The sequence below is a fragment of the Numida meleagris genome, chromosome 6 (assembly GCF_002078875.1).
Source record: "Numida meleagris isolate 19003 breed g44 Domestic line chromosome 6, NumMel1.0, whole genome shotgun sequence".
Lineage (NCBI taxonomy): Eukaryota > Metazoa > Chordata > Aves > Galliformes > Numididae > Numida > Numida meleagris.
Genome location: NC_034414.1, coordinates 55,026,027 through 55,041,004, shown reverse-complemented (window position 1 = coordinate 55,041,004; position 14,978 = coordinate 55,026,027). Strand labels below are relative to the sequence as shown.

Genomic DNA, 14,978 nt, shown 5'->3' with positions numbered 1-14,978 from the left:
CCGGACAGTGGGAACTCACACTTTCTCTCTCCTCTTTCAGATTGGAGCACAATGCTACCTGGAGTGCTCAGCCCTCACACAGAAAGGCCTTAAGACTGTCTTTGATGAAGCAATCCTGACTATTTTCCACCCCAAGAAGAAGAAGAAGCATTGTGCAAAGTGCCACAGATGCTGCACCATTGTATGAAGTCACTTGGAAAGAAAAGTGAGATGAGTTCAGTGAAACCAAGCAGGTTAGAAAGGCAATGAAGGTCATATGCAACTGAAAAGGGGAACATGATCAGAAAGGGGTCCTTTTTACCCAAATAGGAGCCCTCCACTCTGTGAAACCTCCAAGCTGTATCTCAATAGGCCAATTCTTGTCTATGAGCTTTCCTAAACCTTCAGAGTTGTAGGCAGCCTGTTTCCACCACTGCAAACTGTGCTGAGCCAACAGAAGCAAGGATGCCTCCTCCTGCTTGACTCTTCTTCACCTTAGGAATAAGAAGAAGGCACTGTGTGGCAAAATAAATAAATAAATAAATAAATAAAATTAAAGGGATAAAAGAAACAGAACAAACTCCATTTGTGGCCTTAAGCAAGAGTTGATCAAAATTAAGAATTTGCAGTGCTTAGGAATTTAATCTGAACTGACTGAAAGAACACGGAGATCTGTAGAAATCTACTATGTAAGATATACGCTATAGGTAGGATGTACTTTTGAATTACTTTTCTTTTATAAAACTCATTACTTCAGGATATACTTCCGTACGTTCAAGCTGCATGGAAGCAAAGGTGGAGCGAGTCCAGTTTGTCTTCACTTAATGGTGAAACTTCACAGCGTCAGTACGTTGCTGCACCCAAGCTATCAAAATGGATCAACATTTACCTCCAGACTTAAGGAATGTTCTAAAACTAAAAAATGCAAGTAACTCTATTTGTACAAGGGAATATTCAGGCTGAGCCACGTTTCCATAAGCTGGGAAAGGAAGAACAGAGTTGTGGTGTTTATGTACTGAGACAAAGACATTCTGCCACCAAAGAATATTGCCCTGGACATGAAACACCAGCTCGGAACAATCGCCTTTCCAAACTGAGAACATGAAAGAAATACATTGCCATGGCAACTGAAAAATTACCTTATAGATCAGCTGGAGTTCTACATCCCACCCAGCAGACAAAAATAGCACAAACCAAAAAGCCAAAGGTCACACCGATCTCATGTACTTTAAAATGATCCAAGTGCCTTACGATTTTTTTAGAGTGTCTCATGTAAAAACCTTATCAAAGCAGAATTACAAACATTGTGATTTACTGTGGTCCCCCTCCTCTCATTCACTATTTCGCTTCGCTCCCACTCTTCCATCCTCATTGCGGTAAGTGCTGATTAAGTTGCAGTTCTCAGCAGTGGACTTTCAGAAGATGGGCTGCAGCCCTTAGCATAGGGGTGGGAAGTCCAGACCTCGAGGGAGCACATGCTGCCTGTAAGCTCCCCGTGCTGTTGGGAAAATTGTGCCTTTCCACAAAAGCCTCTCCAGGAAGCCTGTACTTTTGCACATCACAGCAACACTGATGCTCAGAGGTGAGCTCAAAGGGCATCTGCCTTTGGGAACAACAGCAATGCCATGAGATTGTCTTGTGGATCTCATTCCCCAAGCAGAAAATCACCGTGACAGAAAATACAGAGACCTCTAATATAACTCCTGGCAAAAGCAGCATCTCTATTCGGCATTTTGAAAACTGCTCGAACTAAGCAGCAAACAGAAGAGAACAATCGTGATGCAGTGCCCCATCCTTTAGCCATGGAAGATGATGGATCCAAGCTCCTGTTTTCACTCTAGCAGAAATTATGTTTACCATGGACTCTGACAGAAACCAGATCAGACGCAAAGCATTTCCAAGTAGAGATCAACTGCTCTCACTGGAAAAAACTGACCAAACCTGAGGTCAGTGCCACTCACCACCTCTTGTGCTGCACACAAGCATGGACGATAGCTAAAATTATGCTAATGAATAGCTAAAAGAGAGGCTTCTTTACTGCTGGCAATCATTGTGGATATCTTATATCACGTCCCAGAGAAATCGACTGACTGACACAACACAGCTCGGAGCGAGGACAGAGCTGAGCCTGGTGAAGGAGCTTATGTCGTGCCCTAGAGGCTGTGCTGCTGTCCCAGCACTGAGCATTCACACTGCGGGGACACCAGTGATCAGCTGATCTGAAATGTGTAACACGGTGTTAGAAGAGCATGAGGAAAACTAGGAGTGGCCAAAAATCCACTGAAAAATAAAAGAAGGGTTTCAACAGAAAAAAAATAATGAGAGCTTCACTGTGCTGCTGTTTGCTTCAGTGGAAATAAAACTGGGTGATGACTTTGTGATTTAGGCTGCTGTAAAGCATTAGCCTATATGCAACTCTCTGGTTAAAGTAAGTGAAGTCTGCTGTAGCTGGGGTGCAATGGAAACACTCAGTTTGGAGCTGCCAGGTACTCTCAGAGCTTCACAAAATACAGAGGAAACAATTCAGACCGACAGCTGAGCTTATCATAAAATAATGAGCGCAGTGAAAAGTGCAATATAGCATTCCCAGCATGTGTCAGAGAAAGCCACAATAACCAAATGATATTTTTGCCTGGTATCAGGGGTGCCTATTAATAGTGATGGGATGGTATAGGATAGACATATAAAATCATATAGGAAGTTGCACCATTAATGTAATTGCAGTGGTTTGAGGAAAAATAACTTACAAAAACCCATATGGTGATGAAGAAGATAAATTGCTACTATCCTGATTTATTAAACTGTAGCACCCTGCACAAATCATTGCATAGCACTGAAAGTAGATACATGTAAAAAATATTACAACTAACCTGGGTTTTATTTGTGTTTACAAGGTCTAGCACATCAAGTTTGCAAAACAGTGCAATTTCAAGTTTTTCAAGCTAACTGGGAGCAAAATTTGTCATTTGGGAGCTGCAAGAGTGGGTGAGTGGTCACAATCCACACTCTGTATTCCATTTATTTTTCATTTCTCTTCCAACAAATATAACTGATTCTTTTTTTTTTTAAAGACATGGCTAATGCAGGTCTCATAAACGTCAGTCCTGTGTTAGGTTATATACACACATTCATCCATGCCATGCGGCTTTTTTTCAAGGATCTGACCAGTTACACTGCTGTTTTGGAGAGGAAGGAACAGCACAGGCCAATAGGCTTCAGAAAAGTGTTGTGGGCAGATGTAAGCAGACTCGTTGACTATCTGGAAAGTCATACCTAATGCCTTTCCTACAAACAAACAGATGGTATGTGAGCAGGCAGCAAGGCTTATTTTCAGTAATATCAAAACACCAGGCACAGTGCAAGCACATGCGTAAGGCAACAGATAGAAATTTCAAGTTATTTTCAAGCGCCATTAGTAACGAGAAAAGAAAATCAATATGTGACTGCCAGCTGAACAGAGATAGGTTTTCTCACTGTTAGATGAACTGGAAATCAAATCTGGACTTCACCTTCTAAGGAATGCAGGTCTTATAGCCATAAAAGCTATGAACCATCCCGGGAACCTGAGCATGTCGTTTTAATGCAACCAATGTCAAAGCCCTTCCCAACAGCTGCCTTTGCTAACAGTCTGCTAACGTTTCACCACAGCTTAACAGAAATCTGCTAGATCCTAGAAAACCCATCTTCTGTGTCCGCTTCAAAGTTCTATCAGGAGTTGTTAACTTGAATTTATCTGACAAAGAAGAATGTAGAAACAAGGCTCCAACCCCACCCAGGAGCAATTTGTTCCACCATGTCTAAGTGCCACGTGCTTGTGTCCTCCATGAGAAGTGGGGAGCAGCTCTCAATCTGAACTCCCCCAGCTGTCCTGGGTGCAATACCGACTGTCACAGCGACGTGTAGCTCATGAAGAGCAACCAATTTCATCAGACCAAGAAACAAAAAGCTTACAATAAAATCATTAAGGTTGGAAAAGAGCACTGAGATCATCTAGTCTAACCATCAACCCATCACCAATCTTCTTCATCTTGTGCCACTTTGAATTAGGCCCAATTAGTGCCAAAGGCATGATATGGATCATTCCCTCTGCTTCCACTGGACCTGACACTCATCTTCTACTCCAACAGGCTGGGAGAGAGACACAAAGAATCAGTGCAGCTGAGAAAAGAAGCTCCTCTTGCTAAGTAGGGGCTGTAGAATTCACACCGCATCCAGCAGCACCACTGAAACAATCATTCAGCAGCTGTCACTGATATTTCACACATTTCTCCTCTTTTAAAGCACTGCTTCAGCTCAAAACAAACACAGCTGTCAAGATCTCACCCAACATACTGTCTCAAGGCTCCAGAGACCCAATTTGAGAGGCCTTTACAGGAGCTTGGAAAAGGTTGTAGAAGTTCTTGCAAACAATTTCTACCGCTACCTCACATCATCACAGCCAGAATCATATACAGCAAGCGACACAGTGGCCAATTACACACAGAGTGTGTCTAGCAGATGTGTTTTCATCATATGAGCTGGCACTTCCTTCAATAAATGTCCTTGTAATCAAATATGAAAGATGCCCATTTGCTCGCATAGCTTATACTGGTAGTCCAAGACCTTTTCTTCAGCTTTTTTCCCCAGTGGCACAACAAAAACCTCCTGACTCACTGTACCAAAACCCATCTGGATTAAAAATAAATTGCAATGGCATCAAGCTGCCTCAAGGCAGGCTGGTCTGAAACGCAAGCACAAATGGAGAAGGCACATTTACCTTCTCCACCAAAGCAGCGCAACATATGCTCGTATTAGCCCAGGGACCATCTGTTCAATGAGCAGGTTGAATGCAGGAATCTGGCTGCACATCCACTGCTCCCCATATTTTCTTTTCTTGCCTGAAGAGTATGTGCAATTTGTTTTATCTTGCTTAAAATGTATAACAGAACATTTTCTGGGTTTACATCTCTGCAGGAGCGGAGGGGTATTTGCTGTGACAGGAGGTGAGCATGGAGCAACCTCTGTCAGATAATTTCCAGATGCATTTGTGCTCGAAGTAAAAGTGGAGACAACTCAGCTATAAATGCCTGTTTTTCTCCTGATGAATAGAGACCCTGTGAGGGCAGGGAAAAGCCTCCCAACAATTTCAGCAGTGGCTTGTGATCTCAGCTCCGTTCACCTAACGAAACAAAACATGAATAGAAACATTTCTGAATCAAGAAGTTGGGACAAAAATATTGATTAGCAGGAATGAATGCAACAGAAGAACTGCATCTTCTCTTCTGCTCTGTTGGAGAGTTGCAAAATCAGGGCCCCGAGCCACATTATGAGGAAATTTCACTTTAAGATGTTAAGGGGATGCCCACAATTAGGATGTTTATTGTTATTATTATTATTTTCATTTTACTTTCTTTGTTTCAGTTAAAGCTTTCAGAAACCTGTGAGCAAGAATACATTTTTCCTGGGTAGTTCCAGGAACCCCAACAGAACAAAAAGAGTCAGAAACTCCCTGCAAGAGCTAAATCAGCTCACAAGCCCATCTATCACAGAGCAACAAGCAAAAACTCACATGAATTGCTGTCACTGGTGAAAAATCCCTTTGACTTTGAAAATAGTATGAACGGAAATAACATTGAGCATGATTCCCCTGTCCTTCCAGAACCATAATGCGGTGTTTGGCTGCTTCTTCCAACTCTAATTTCAGGATGGGGTTTTCGAAGATGCAGTGCTTTGGCTTCATTTCAGTTCTCGTGAGGACAATGGAAGATTTCAGTGGGCTCCACATATGACTAATGTGGAAAGCATTTGAGTCTCTTTATATTTCCTCTTTTTCTCCCCTTTATTTTGTGATTGACGAAGCCTTGAGCACACAGATATACTGAACCAGGTCCAAGAATCTTTTGTACCTCTGGGCTTCTGTTTGCTTACTCTAAAGAAATTAGGCATCTGGAGACTTTGCTGACCTGAACTTTAGCTCAAGCTTCAGAGATGGGATTTGTAACTCCTGTTTTCAACCATCACTAGGCTGAAGGTGAAAATGATTACATTAACAGTGTAATATCAAGACAAACAGGTTTCTTCACTGAGTTTGACACTGCACTCATTGCTCTCATTAAATTTCATTTCATCCCAGTGGAATGGTAGCATTCAGGATGGCAGATTGAATTTTGGATTGGTTTTGTCAACAATCAGTTTGAGCTCTCCCTGATATCATCACTGGCAAATTTTGGCTTTGATCAGAGGTCAATGAATTCACAGCAAACAATTGCCAACAGCCTACAGTTTTCAGATCTTCCGGCACAACAGCTATTTGTACTGATAGCATGTAGAAATTGTTGTCTGGTATCTGTCAAAGTAGTTTGGGTGTAAGCCATATCCACAGTGTGACTGTCACACCGACTCTCCCAGCACACTTGCCCAAAGGAGGCAGCTGCTCATCCAGCATTACTGAACTGGCAGGATGTGGAACTGTCCTATCAATATGCAATAAATGAGCCCAAACTTTTCCCCAAACTTGTAAATATTAATTCAGGAACAAGCACTAACATAAAGCTGCCAAAGCCTAATTCACTCATGAGCAAAAGTGACCTCAGGTGGTGAGACCAGGATGCCAGCTGGGAAGGCACAAGATAGCTGCCCTCGTCCCTATGGCATGACCCATGGACAGGGCTCGGAGGTGCCCTCATGGAGTAGCACTGGGACCCCTGGAGCTCAGCAGCACCTTGTGACTGGGAGAGCTTCCAAGAGGAAGGCTGCAGAGAGGAGGAGCAGGGAGACAGACCTGGACTGTCCTTGAGTGCAAGGATAACTGAATCCAGTTGAAACTGTTATGATGTTGATGCACTTGTACAGGCATTTCACTGCAAAGAGATTCCCTGCTTCCCTGAGAACATTTATTTCCTTTCCTTTTGCATGATACTTCAGCAATACTTTGAGTAGCAGTGCAACAATGTATTCACATTGACTGTGAAGCAAATGCAATGACTTCAGCCCAGATCAGGACCTAACACATCACCCATCAGCTGTTAGCACATTAAGAAAAATAGTTATCTACTTTACTTGACGTAAGCAAAAGCATTTCTCTCTTACAAGTTGCTATGTGCAATATCTCTGGAGTATAGGAGTGGTAAAACCAAAGAACAAGTACTAGAAAGCTATGTTTGACTTCTGAGTGACATAAGTCTTTTCAAAGATGAACCAAATCTTCAAATTTCAACTCAAAGCAATAAAATTTCAAACCAAGGAAATTCAGTTTTCCAGGAATTGTTTTGCATATTTTAAAAATCATGTAAACAGTATTAGTTTCCTATTTACAGCTCAATTCTGTACTCTTTTGCTTATCCTCTTTTAAACATGTAATTATTGTATATTGTAACTGCACATTAATATCCTCTATTGTACATAGTTTATTTTAACAAAATAAATGTATTACTAAGTATTTTGACAGCATCTTTTGAAGGTGTGCTGCTCTACCTATTGTCCCAGATGCCAATCAGGCAGGAAAAACACACTCTGACATATACAATTGCTTTTGGATGATCCTGGACCCACCTGCACCTTCCAGTCTCCCCTCCAACAATGGAAAACTTCAAACAGGAGGTGCCACTGGTGACGCAGAGCTTTGAGAGGTCTCAGGCACATCCCTTCTGGGAAAGTGCTGCTTAACCAAACCCTCTATGGACTGGCATATGGAGAAGTGGGGACATGAGGTGGTTGGTTTGTTGCTCTTCCAGATGTTACTTTCTTTCACCTTTAGATAAAGGGTTCTTGGCACAGCACCATCAAAGGATTTTTTTTTCTCCCCTGAGTGAATATTTAAAGTGTTTTAGAGAGAACCCAGTGTGGAGCTCTCTTGGTAAAGCAGCTAGGAAAAGCATTAGCCCAAGAGTTGGGAGCTTTGAGACGAGGTTGTAACCATCCGACAAACTTAACAAAACCTTCCAACAAACCCTTAGCAATGGCATTGAAGATGATGAGGGGTCTAACACTTGGCTCAGACATGAGACAGGACAGGCAAAAAAGAAAGGAAAATGGTTAGAGGGCTAAAGAAATTACATGAGGGGAGGGGAGGGGGAAGGGGAAGGGGAAGATGCTGCCTTCATTACCCAGCTTATCATTTGCATTGATTTCCACACCAGAAGCAGTCCCATCAACCAGTTGGTGAAATAATATGTGAGATGTGATGGCCTCTGCCACAAACTCTCCTTACAAACTTGTACACCAAAGACAGAAGGGCCGTTTAACTGCTTTGGACATGTGGGAAAGTGAGATACAAACCTATGGCTCTGTAGAGTGTTGAAAAGCCCCCAAGGAGACGAAGGCAGCCAGGGGCGGGGATCTTCATGCTCTGAACTGCATGGGTTATTTTGGCTGCCTGGAAATTCTGAGCAGGACATCACATCCCAGCTGCAGCATAAAGGATCTGACCTGATTCCAAGCATCAAAACTGGTGAAAATTAACCACAATGAAGACCTACAAGCAGAAGACCTAAAAAAAAAGCCTGAGATTTGCAAAGACCAGCAACAAGAATCAAGAGCTGTGGATGCCCCATCCCTGGATGGGCCAAGTTGGATGGGGCCCTGGGCAGCCTGATCTGGTGAGAGGTGCCCCTACCCTTGGCAGAGGGTTGGAACTAGATGGTGTGTAATGTCCCTTCCAACTCAAACCATTCTCTGATTCTATCATTGTACGAAAGGATGTGCATTCACCATAACTACATCACCCACAGCATCTCTATTCATTTTTGCTCTTCTCCTTAAAAGACCATCCAGAAGTGCTAGCTGAGATTCAGTCAATACATTCTTCCCACACCTCCCCTTCTGCCTCCCAAGTCTGGATGCTGCTACATCAATCAAAACCTTCCTTCACATCGTGCAGTGTTTCCTTCCAAACACTTGCTGAAGGCTTCTACTGCTTCACCGTATCTGGGTACAGGCAATATTTCCCATTGGTTGCAAAGGAAGGAAGTTTGCCACTTTCAAACCCCATTACTAATCCCGAGATTACAGCACAGCCAGACTCTGAGAGAGAAATCCAGCGGAGGAAATGACTTCGCATTAGGATCGAGAAGATGTTTTGCAGGTGTTCACAGCTCTGGCAAAGAGTTTGCAGGAGCTTACATATATTCCGCATGAGAAAGCTTTATGCACAAATAAAGAAGGACACATTGATTTAAATTGCATTCATAACACAATTTGGGGGTTTTATTAAGGACATAAAATAATTTGTATGTTTCCCATAGTAGTTGTGATGCTGCTTAGAACAGTAATGAGATTAGAGAGACTGTGAGTTGCAGTTTGAAAGAAAACAGAAGGACTTTTTTAAGGCAGTTAAACTCTCCATCACCAGAAAACTGCTCCTGCTGCTGTTTGACACGGAATTCAGAACTACTGAAGGCAGATGATAAAATGTTCTCCTTTCTACTCAGCCGCAGTGCAGCTTTCACAATTCCACCAACAAAATATGACAGCAACTAATACATTGCAGTTCAAATTAAAAACAAAAAGATCTGTCTCCGTGAGGATAGGACACTTGGGGAAGTTTCAGGCATGCAACCGTGGGAACAGAGGAACTGCATCCAGAAGACACTTAATCAGAGGGGAAGGCAGGTGCTGACATTCTCTCAGCAGCAGTTCTCTCCTAATGGCTATCTGAGAAGCTGTCTTTATTTGTAAGCTCCTGTGAGTCTCTTGCATTTGGCCAAATTTTGACGCTTTCACATCATTTCCTATTTTGTTCAGGGGGGGGCAGAAATGAGGGATGAACGTGGATCTGTCCTCCTCCAGGTGGGAGCCAGAGGACAAAGGCATTTAAACAGCTGTGTTCACTTGAGGGGGGATGCTACAGCAGCTCCCATGAGTCCCCCAGTCCATAAACATCGGGTCTGAAGAGGTGTGAATCAACCTTTGGCATGCCTGTTGCCTTCCCTGCCCTGGGCCTGTCCCACTCATGCTGGCTGCATTATTGGCCATCAGAAAACTCCTCAGCTCTCCCATGAGCACTTCTGGCTGCCCTCTGTGCATCTCTTTCCTGAGGAGCAAGTCCCTGTGCAGCTGAGCAGTGCAGGGAAGTGTGGGAATACCCCTCATAGCCCCCTCTTTCCCAACACCTTGGCCAAGGCTTGCTGAAACTGAACCACGAGCACTGCATTTTGGCCTGGTCCCTCTAACTCTGGAAATTGTCAAGAGAGGCTCTTTGGGTTGTGCAGAGCCTCTCTGGTTTTACATGAAGCCAATTCTTTTCTTGGGTAATCCTGGACAAAAGCGGGATGGGAAGAAATGCACACTTAATGTGCTTCTTTCTGTTTTTTTAAGAAATCATCTCTTGTAAGGCAAGATTTTTTTCAGCAGAAGAGCTCCATTTAAGCAAATCACTGAAATATGCACTTAACTGTAAGTCTACTGATATTAATCAAAATACTTAGCCATGAGCTCAAGTACTTGGCCATGTCAGGGCTTAGGATGTACTCACCCTAATTTCAAGGTGGTGATTTGATACCCATTTCCATTTTATTGGCTCTATGGCCTTCTCTTTGACAGATATTCTTGACAGACCTCAGTGGAAGAAGAGCAGAAGGGGCAAGAGGGGGAAATGTTGGTAATCACTCTTACATTACTGGGAAGGTGCTAAAACCTAAAACGAATAAAGAGGCTGGTCTACAGGCTGTAATGCCTTTGTGGCCTATTTCCAGCCCCTCTGTAACTGTTCAGTCCATGTGCACTTTGTGCATGAAGAAAGGTCACACGCTGTGTAAAGCCTGGAAGGAAGAGAAACAGCATCAACTTTTCTTCCATAGGATTTGCTATTGTAAGGTGTTTTCTACATTTCTACAGCAAGGGAAGAGGAAATTAAACCTCGTCTGCCCAGAAAAATCAGTGGTTAGGAGCATTAGATGGTGAGACCAAATTCTGGGCTGACCCACACCCTCCATGAGATAGCAGGGGTGTAGAGCCAGGGAGGAACTTGACCTGGGGTAGGAGAGCTCAGGCAGTCTCACACTCGGTGGTGGCTGTAGAGCAGAAGTCACAGTCGCAGCGAATGGCGACTGGGTAGGTGTAGAAGGGATCCACGCCAGGGGCACACTTGGGCAGCATCACTGTCACCAGCTTCGTCTCATTGTAGGTGCAGACACGGTGGTAAGATTCAATGTAAGGCGGCTCCAGTAGTGGCCTCTGTGGGTGAGAAATGCCAGCATCAGGCAAAGTGCAAGACAAACATCGGGGTTCCCAGTTTTCTCAAGAAAAATAAACAGTGGAGCCACCGGATCAAGATGGAAGGGATCACAGAAACAGCAGCAGTCAGGCTGCACATCCTGCAAAGGCCAGCAGATACATGCCATGATGGCTGTACTGGACACTGCAGGCAGTGTTGAAGCCTGCAGTTCTTCATGAGATGAACAGCTTGGCCAGAGACCTCAGCCAACAAAAGAAGACAGGAGCCTGAAGGCCCTAAAGCCCAAGGTTTAGAAGCGGTTAAGCCTACAGCCAGATGCATTCAGCTTAACTACATCCCCATGGTATTTCACTCTGCAGTCACTGGAACTACCCTGAATAAATTAAACCGGGTTTGGCCCCTTGAGCCTTTCAGTGACAGAAAGGCAATGAGAGTCAGCAACTTGCTCTCTGAAGCGTGTGCAGACCTGCGCTCTCTTTCTGCCCCTCTACACCCCCAAAGCACAGCTACTTCATATTTATACAGAGCTGTGATTTAAAACAGGGCCACGTTAGAAACAGACAATATCTTTGGGATCTGTTTTTTTGGAACAAAATATATTACCCCTCAACCAAGAGCTCCATCTTAATCTCAAGGGAATTTTCTTCCAGTAAAGTAATAAAGGCCTCTTCTCCGTAAGTGTTTGAGCTATAAGAGGCTTTCCAATTGCATAACAAGAGTATTACGTAAGCGCTTCATTACTATCATCATGTGATGCACATCCCCTTCGAGACAGCGCAAGGAGAGAGGGAACCAGTCGCAGCAAAGCACTGCAATGGGATCGCAGAGCAGGACACAGTCCTTGAATATCTGTTTAATGCTTTTTTCTTGGGGAAAGAGTCTCACCTCCCAGGTCTCGCAGCGTCCCCAGCACGCATCCGTCGTGATCCGCAGCGCCTTGCAGCCAGGCTTCTTGGCCAGGAAGGTGAACTCACGCACGGCGCAGCCGATGAAGGTGCGCAGGTCGATGGCAGAGGACTCTGTGCCTCCGTGGCCGGCTGGCAGCAGGAGGAGCAGAGCACCCAGGGTCACACACGGGAGCTTCATGCTGAGGCAGAAGGGAGAGGAGGGTTGGGAGAGCCAAGATGGTGGCATGGTCCAGGGGCCAAGAAGCCCAACTGTGTGGGTCCAACCCAAGAGCTGGGATGCCCCTTCCTCCCCTCGGGCACAATGCTCCCCATCTTCACTCAGTCCAAGACAAGAGAGAAGATGAGAGGTCACCTGCTCCCAGAAGGGAAAAATCTTATTGCAATGGCCTGAATGCAATGGCCACTGAAATCTCCATATGGCAAGCTTATTATGCAGCAAATGCTTTCCTACCAGTCAGGCTGCCCTAAGCTTGCCCCAGGCCAGAAGGTGGAGTTGGGTTTTGGTTGCCCTCTCACCGCACACACATGGAGAGAGGTCAGCACCTCCTAAGAGCAGTATCAGTGCTGCCAACACCAGTACTCCAGCACTCAGCTGGTGCTGGGTCATAAATGCAGCCCTTCTTTCCCCCCCCCCTGCACACACCACCCTACAGTTAGCTCCAGCTCCACTAAGCCAGTGAGGCAGGGCTAGTTGGACAGGGATGGATGTGGCCAAGGTGACCAGAGGAGGCTTTCCAAACAGCTGCCATCAGCCAAATCCCTCTGGCACTTGCCTTTCAAACTCAAACCTTTGATGAAGAAAGCAATCAGTCTCTCTGGAAAACTGTCAGAAAGAGAAAGAAATGCAAAGTATCTCAAGCTCTAAGCCATAATATCCACTTTATACTTCATATACTTGCCTTGCATTTAAAACATGCACTTAGAAACCCTCTACTTAGAGGTAGAAGGCTGCCTACTGAATGTGGCGCACAGCCCTGCACTGGGCTCTGTCCTCAGGTGGGTATGTTTCACATTAAAGAGCTTAGACTTTTTGCCTTGTGTCTCTATGCTGCTGTTAGACTAAATGCTTTAAATTAGCTAAAGTGGAATTTTAGATCAGCACATGGTGATGGTGTTTGCTACAGCGAACCCTTCATATACGTGGCTATGCATGCACTGTAGTCTCACAGATGTTTAAATGAATAAATGTTAATCTATAAGCTTCAACAGTTAAAGAAAAAAACTAAATTTTCTTATTTTTAATAGCAGACATTTGAGAGCAAAGAGACAGCCTTCCAAACAAATTGAACACTTACTCTTCACCATCTCAGCAAAATCTGCTGCTTTATTCATGAGCCAGAGCCGTGACACAGAGCAAACACAGAAGCACACTCACCCAACTTGTTGGAGTCAGATCTCCTTCTGCAGCTTTAAATTGCAGATGGTGTTTCAGGATGTCAGAGTGAGCAGCAAGAGATCTGCACAGCAATTTTTGTCAGGTTTGTGCTGACTGGATCTCTTTAGCAGCTGCTACGAGGCTGCTTAATTGCACAAATTTATAGAAAGGGTCTTGTCAATCAAGGCAAGACAGAGGCAGATCCGTACATGAACGACCCAAGGCATCAAAGTCATTGACTGTGAAGCAAACTTCTCCTTTCCAATAGTGATTAGCTCAAAGCATATTGTTTCATAACACCAACCCTGAAACAAAAGGACCATCTGAGTGAGTGACATCTGCTAATAAAATAATGAGCATGCACTGGAGCAAATGGGATCTTCATTTCCATAGCAGAATTGCAGTACCTTTGCAAAGAGTTTGCACGCTGCTCCTGAAATAACCATTACTTCTCTTATTTAACAAATACTGAGTAAACAGCCTGAAGGAAAGCTTGGCAAATATTTGTGCAAATAAGACTCTGAATTTTTGACAACAGCATAAGACCTTTTTTATTTGATTGCTCTGTACAAGCAAGGGCAACAGATGGGGGAGAACGAGAAGCTGTCACAAAGGTAAGCAGCACTGAGCAAAGGAAATGTGGAAACTTTGTCCATTAACTTCACCATGCCAATACAAGCTCCAGCTACTCAGAGGACAGAAGGAAGCTGAGGAACCTTGGTACTAGGAAACACTTGCTGGTCAGTGAGTTTCTAAAACATAGAAACATAGAATGGCCTGGGTTGAAAAGGACCCCAAAGATCATCAAGTTTCAACCCCCTGCTGAGTGCAGGGTCACCAACCACTGGACCAGGCTGCCCAGAGCCACGTCCAGCCTGGCCTTGAATGCCTCCAGGGACGGGGCATCCACAACCTCTCTGGGCAACCTGTTCCAGTGCATCACCACCCTCTGAGTGAAAAACTTCCTCCTAATATCTAACCTAAATCTCCCCTGTCTCAGTATAAAACCATTCCCTTTTGTCCTATCGCTATCCACCCTCATGAACAATCCTTCCCCCTCCTGTTCATACGCTCCCTTCAAGTATTGGAAGGCCACAATGAGGTCTCCCCGGAGCCTTCTCTTCTCCAAACTCAACAAGCCCAGTTCCCTCAACCTTTCCTTATAGGAGAGGTGCTCCAGCCCTCTGATCATCTTAGTCGCCCTCCTCTGAACTCGTTCCAAGAGCTCCACGTCTTTCTTGTGCTGGGGGCCCCAGGCCTGGACACAGTACTCCAGATGGGGCCCCACAAGAGCTGAGTAGAGGGGGACCACCACCTCCCTCTCCCTGCAGGCCACTCCTCTTTTAATGCAGCCCAGAGCATAGTTGGCCTTCCGGGCTGCCAGCGCACACTGCTGGCTCATGTCCAGCTTTTCATCCACCAGGACCTTCAGGTCCTTCTCCTCAGGGCTGCAAACTGGGGAGTTCTTCCCCCAGTTTGTTTGAGTACCTGGGATTGCCCCAGCCCAAGTGCAGCACCCTGCATTTGGCCTTGTTAAACCTCATTAGGTTCTTGTGGGCCCACT

The 14,978-nt window shown here is 44.7% G+C and overlaps 2 protein-coding genes across 3 annotated transcripts in view; one reads left to right on the top strand and one right to left on the bottom strand.

Annotated features, from left to right (window-relative positions):
• Positions 1 to 7,407, top strand: part of RHOJ (ras homolog family member J) — a 52,056-nt gene extending 44,649 nt beyond the window's left edge. For both annotated transcript variants that reach the window (XM_021402496.1, XM_021402495.1), the window contains one exon: positions 41 to 7,407. In XM_021402496.1, coding sequence (XP_021258171.1) covers positions 41 to 187 — 147 coding nt within the window. In that variant the 3' untranslated portion in view covers positions 188 to 7,407. The remainder of the gene's footprint in view (positions 1 to 40) is intronic.
• Positions 9,162 to 14,211, bottom strand: GPHB5 (glycoprotein hormone beta 5). Its single transcript, XM_021402832.1, has 3 exons — positions 13,415 to 14,211; positions 12,017 to 12,218; positions 9,162 to 11,130 (listed from the first exon to the last, which is right to left on the bottom strand). Exons 2-3 carry the CDS (start codon positions 12,215 to 12,217, stop codon positions 10,942 to 10,944), a joined length of 390 nt encoding a protein of 129 aa, XP_021258507.1. The 5' UTR covers position 12,218; positions 13,415 to 14,211; the 3' UTR covers positions 9,162 to 10,941.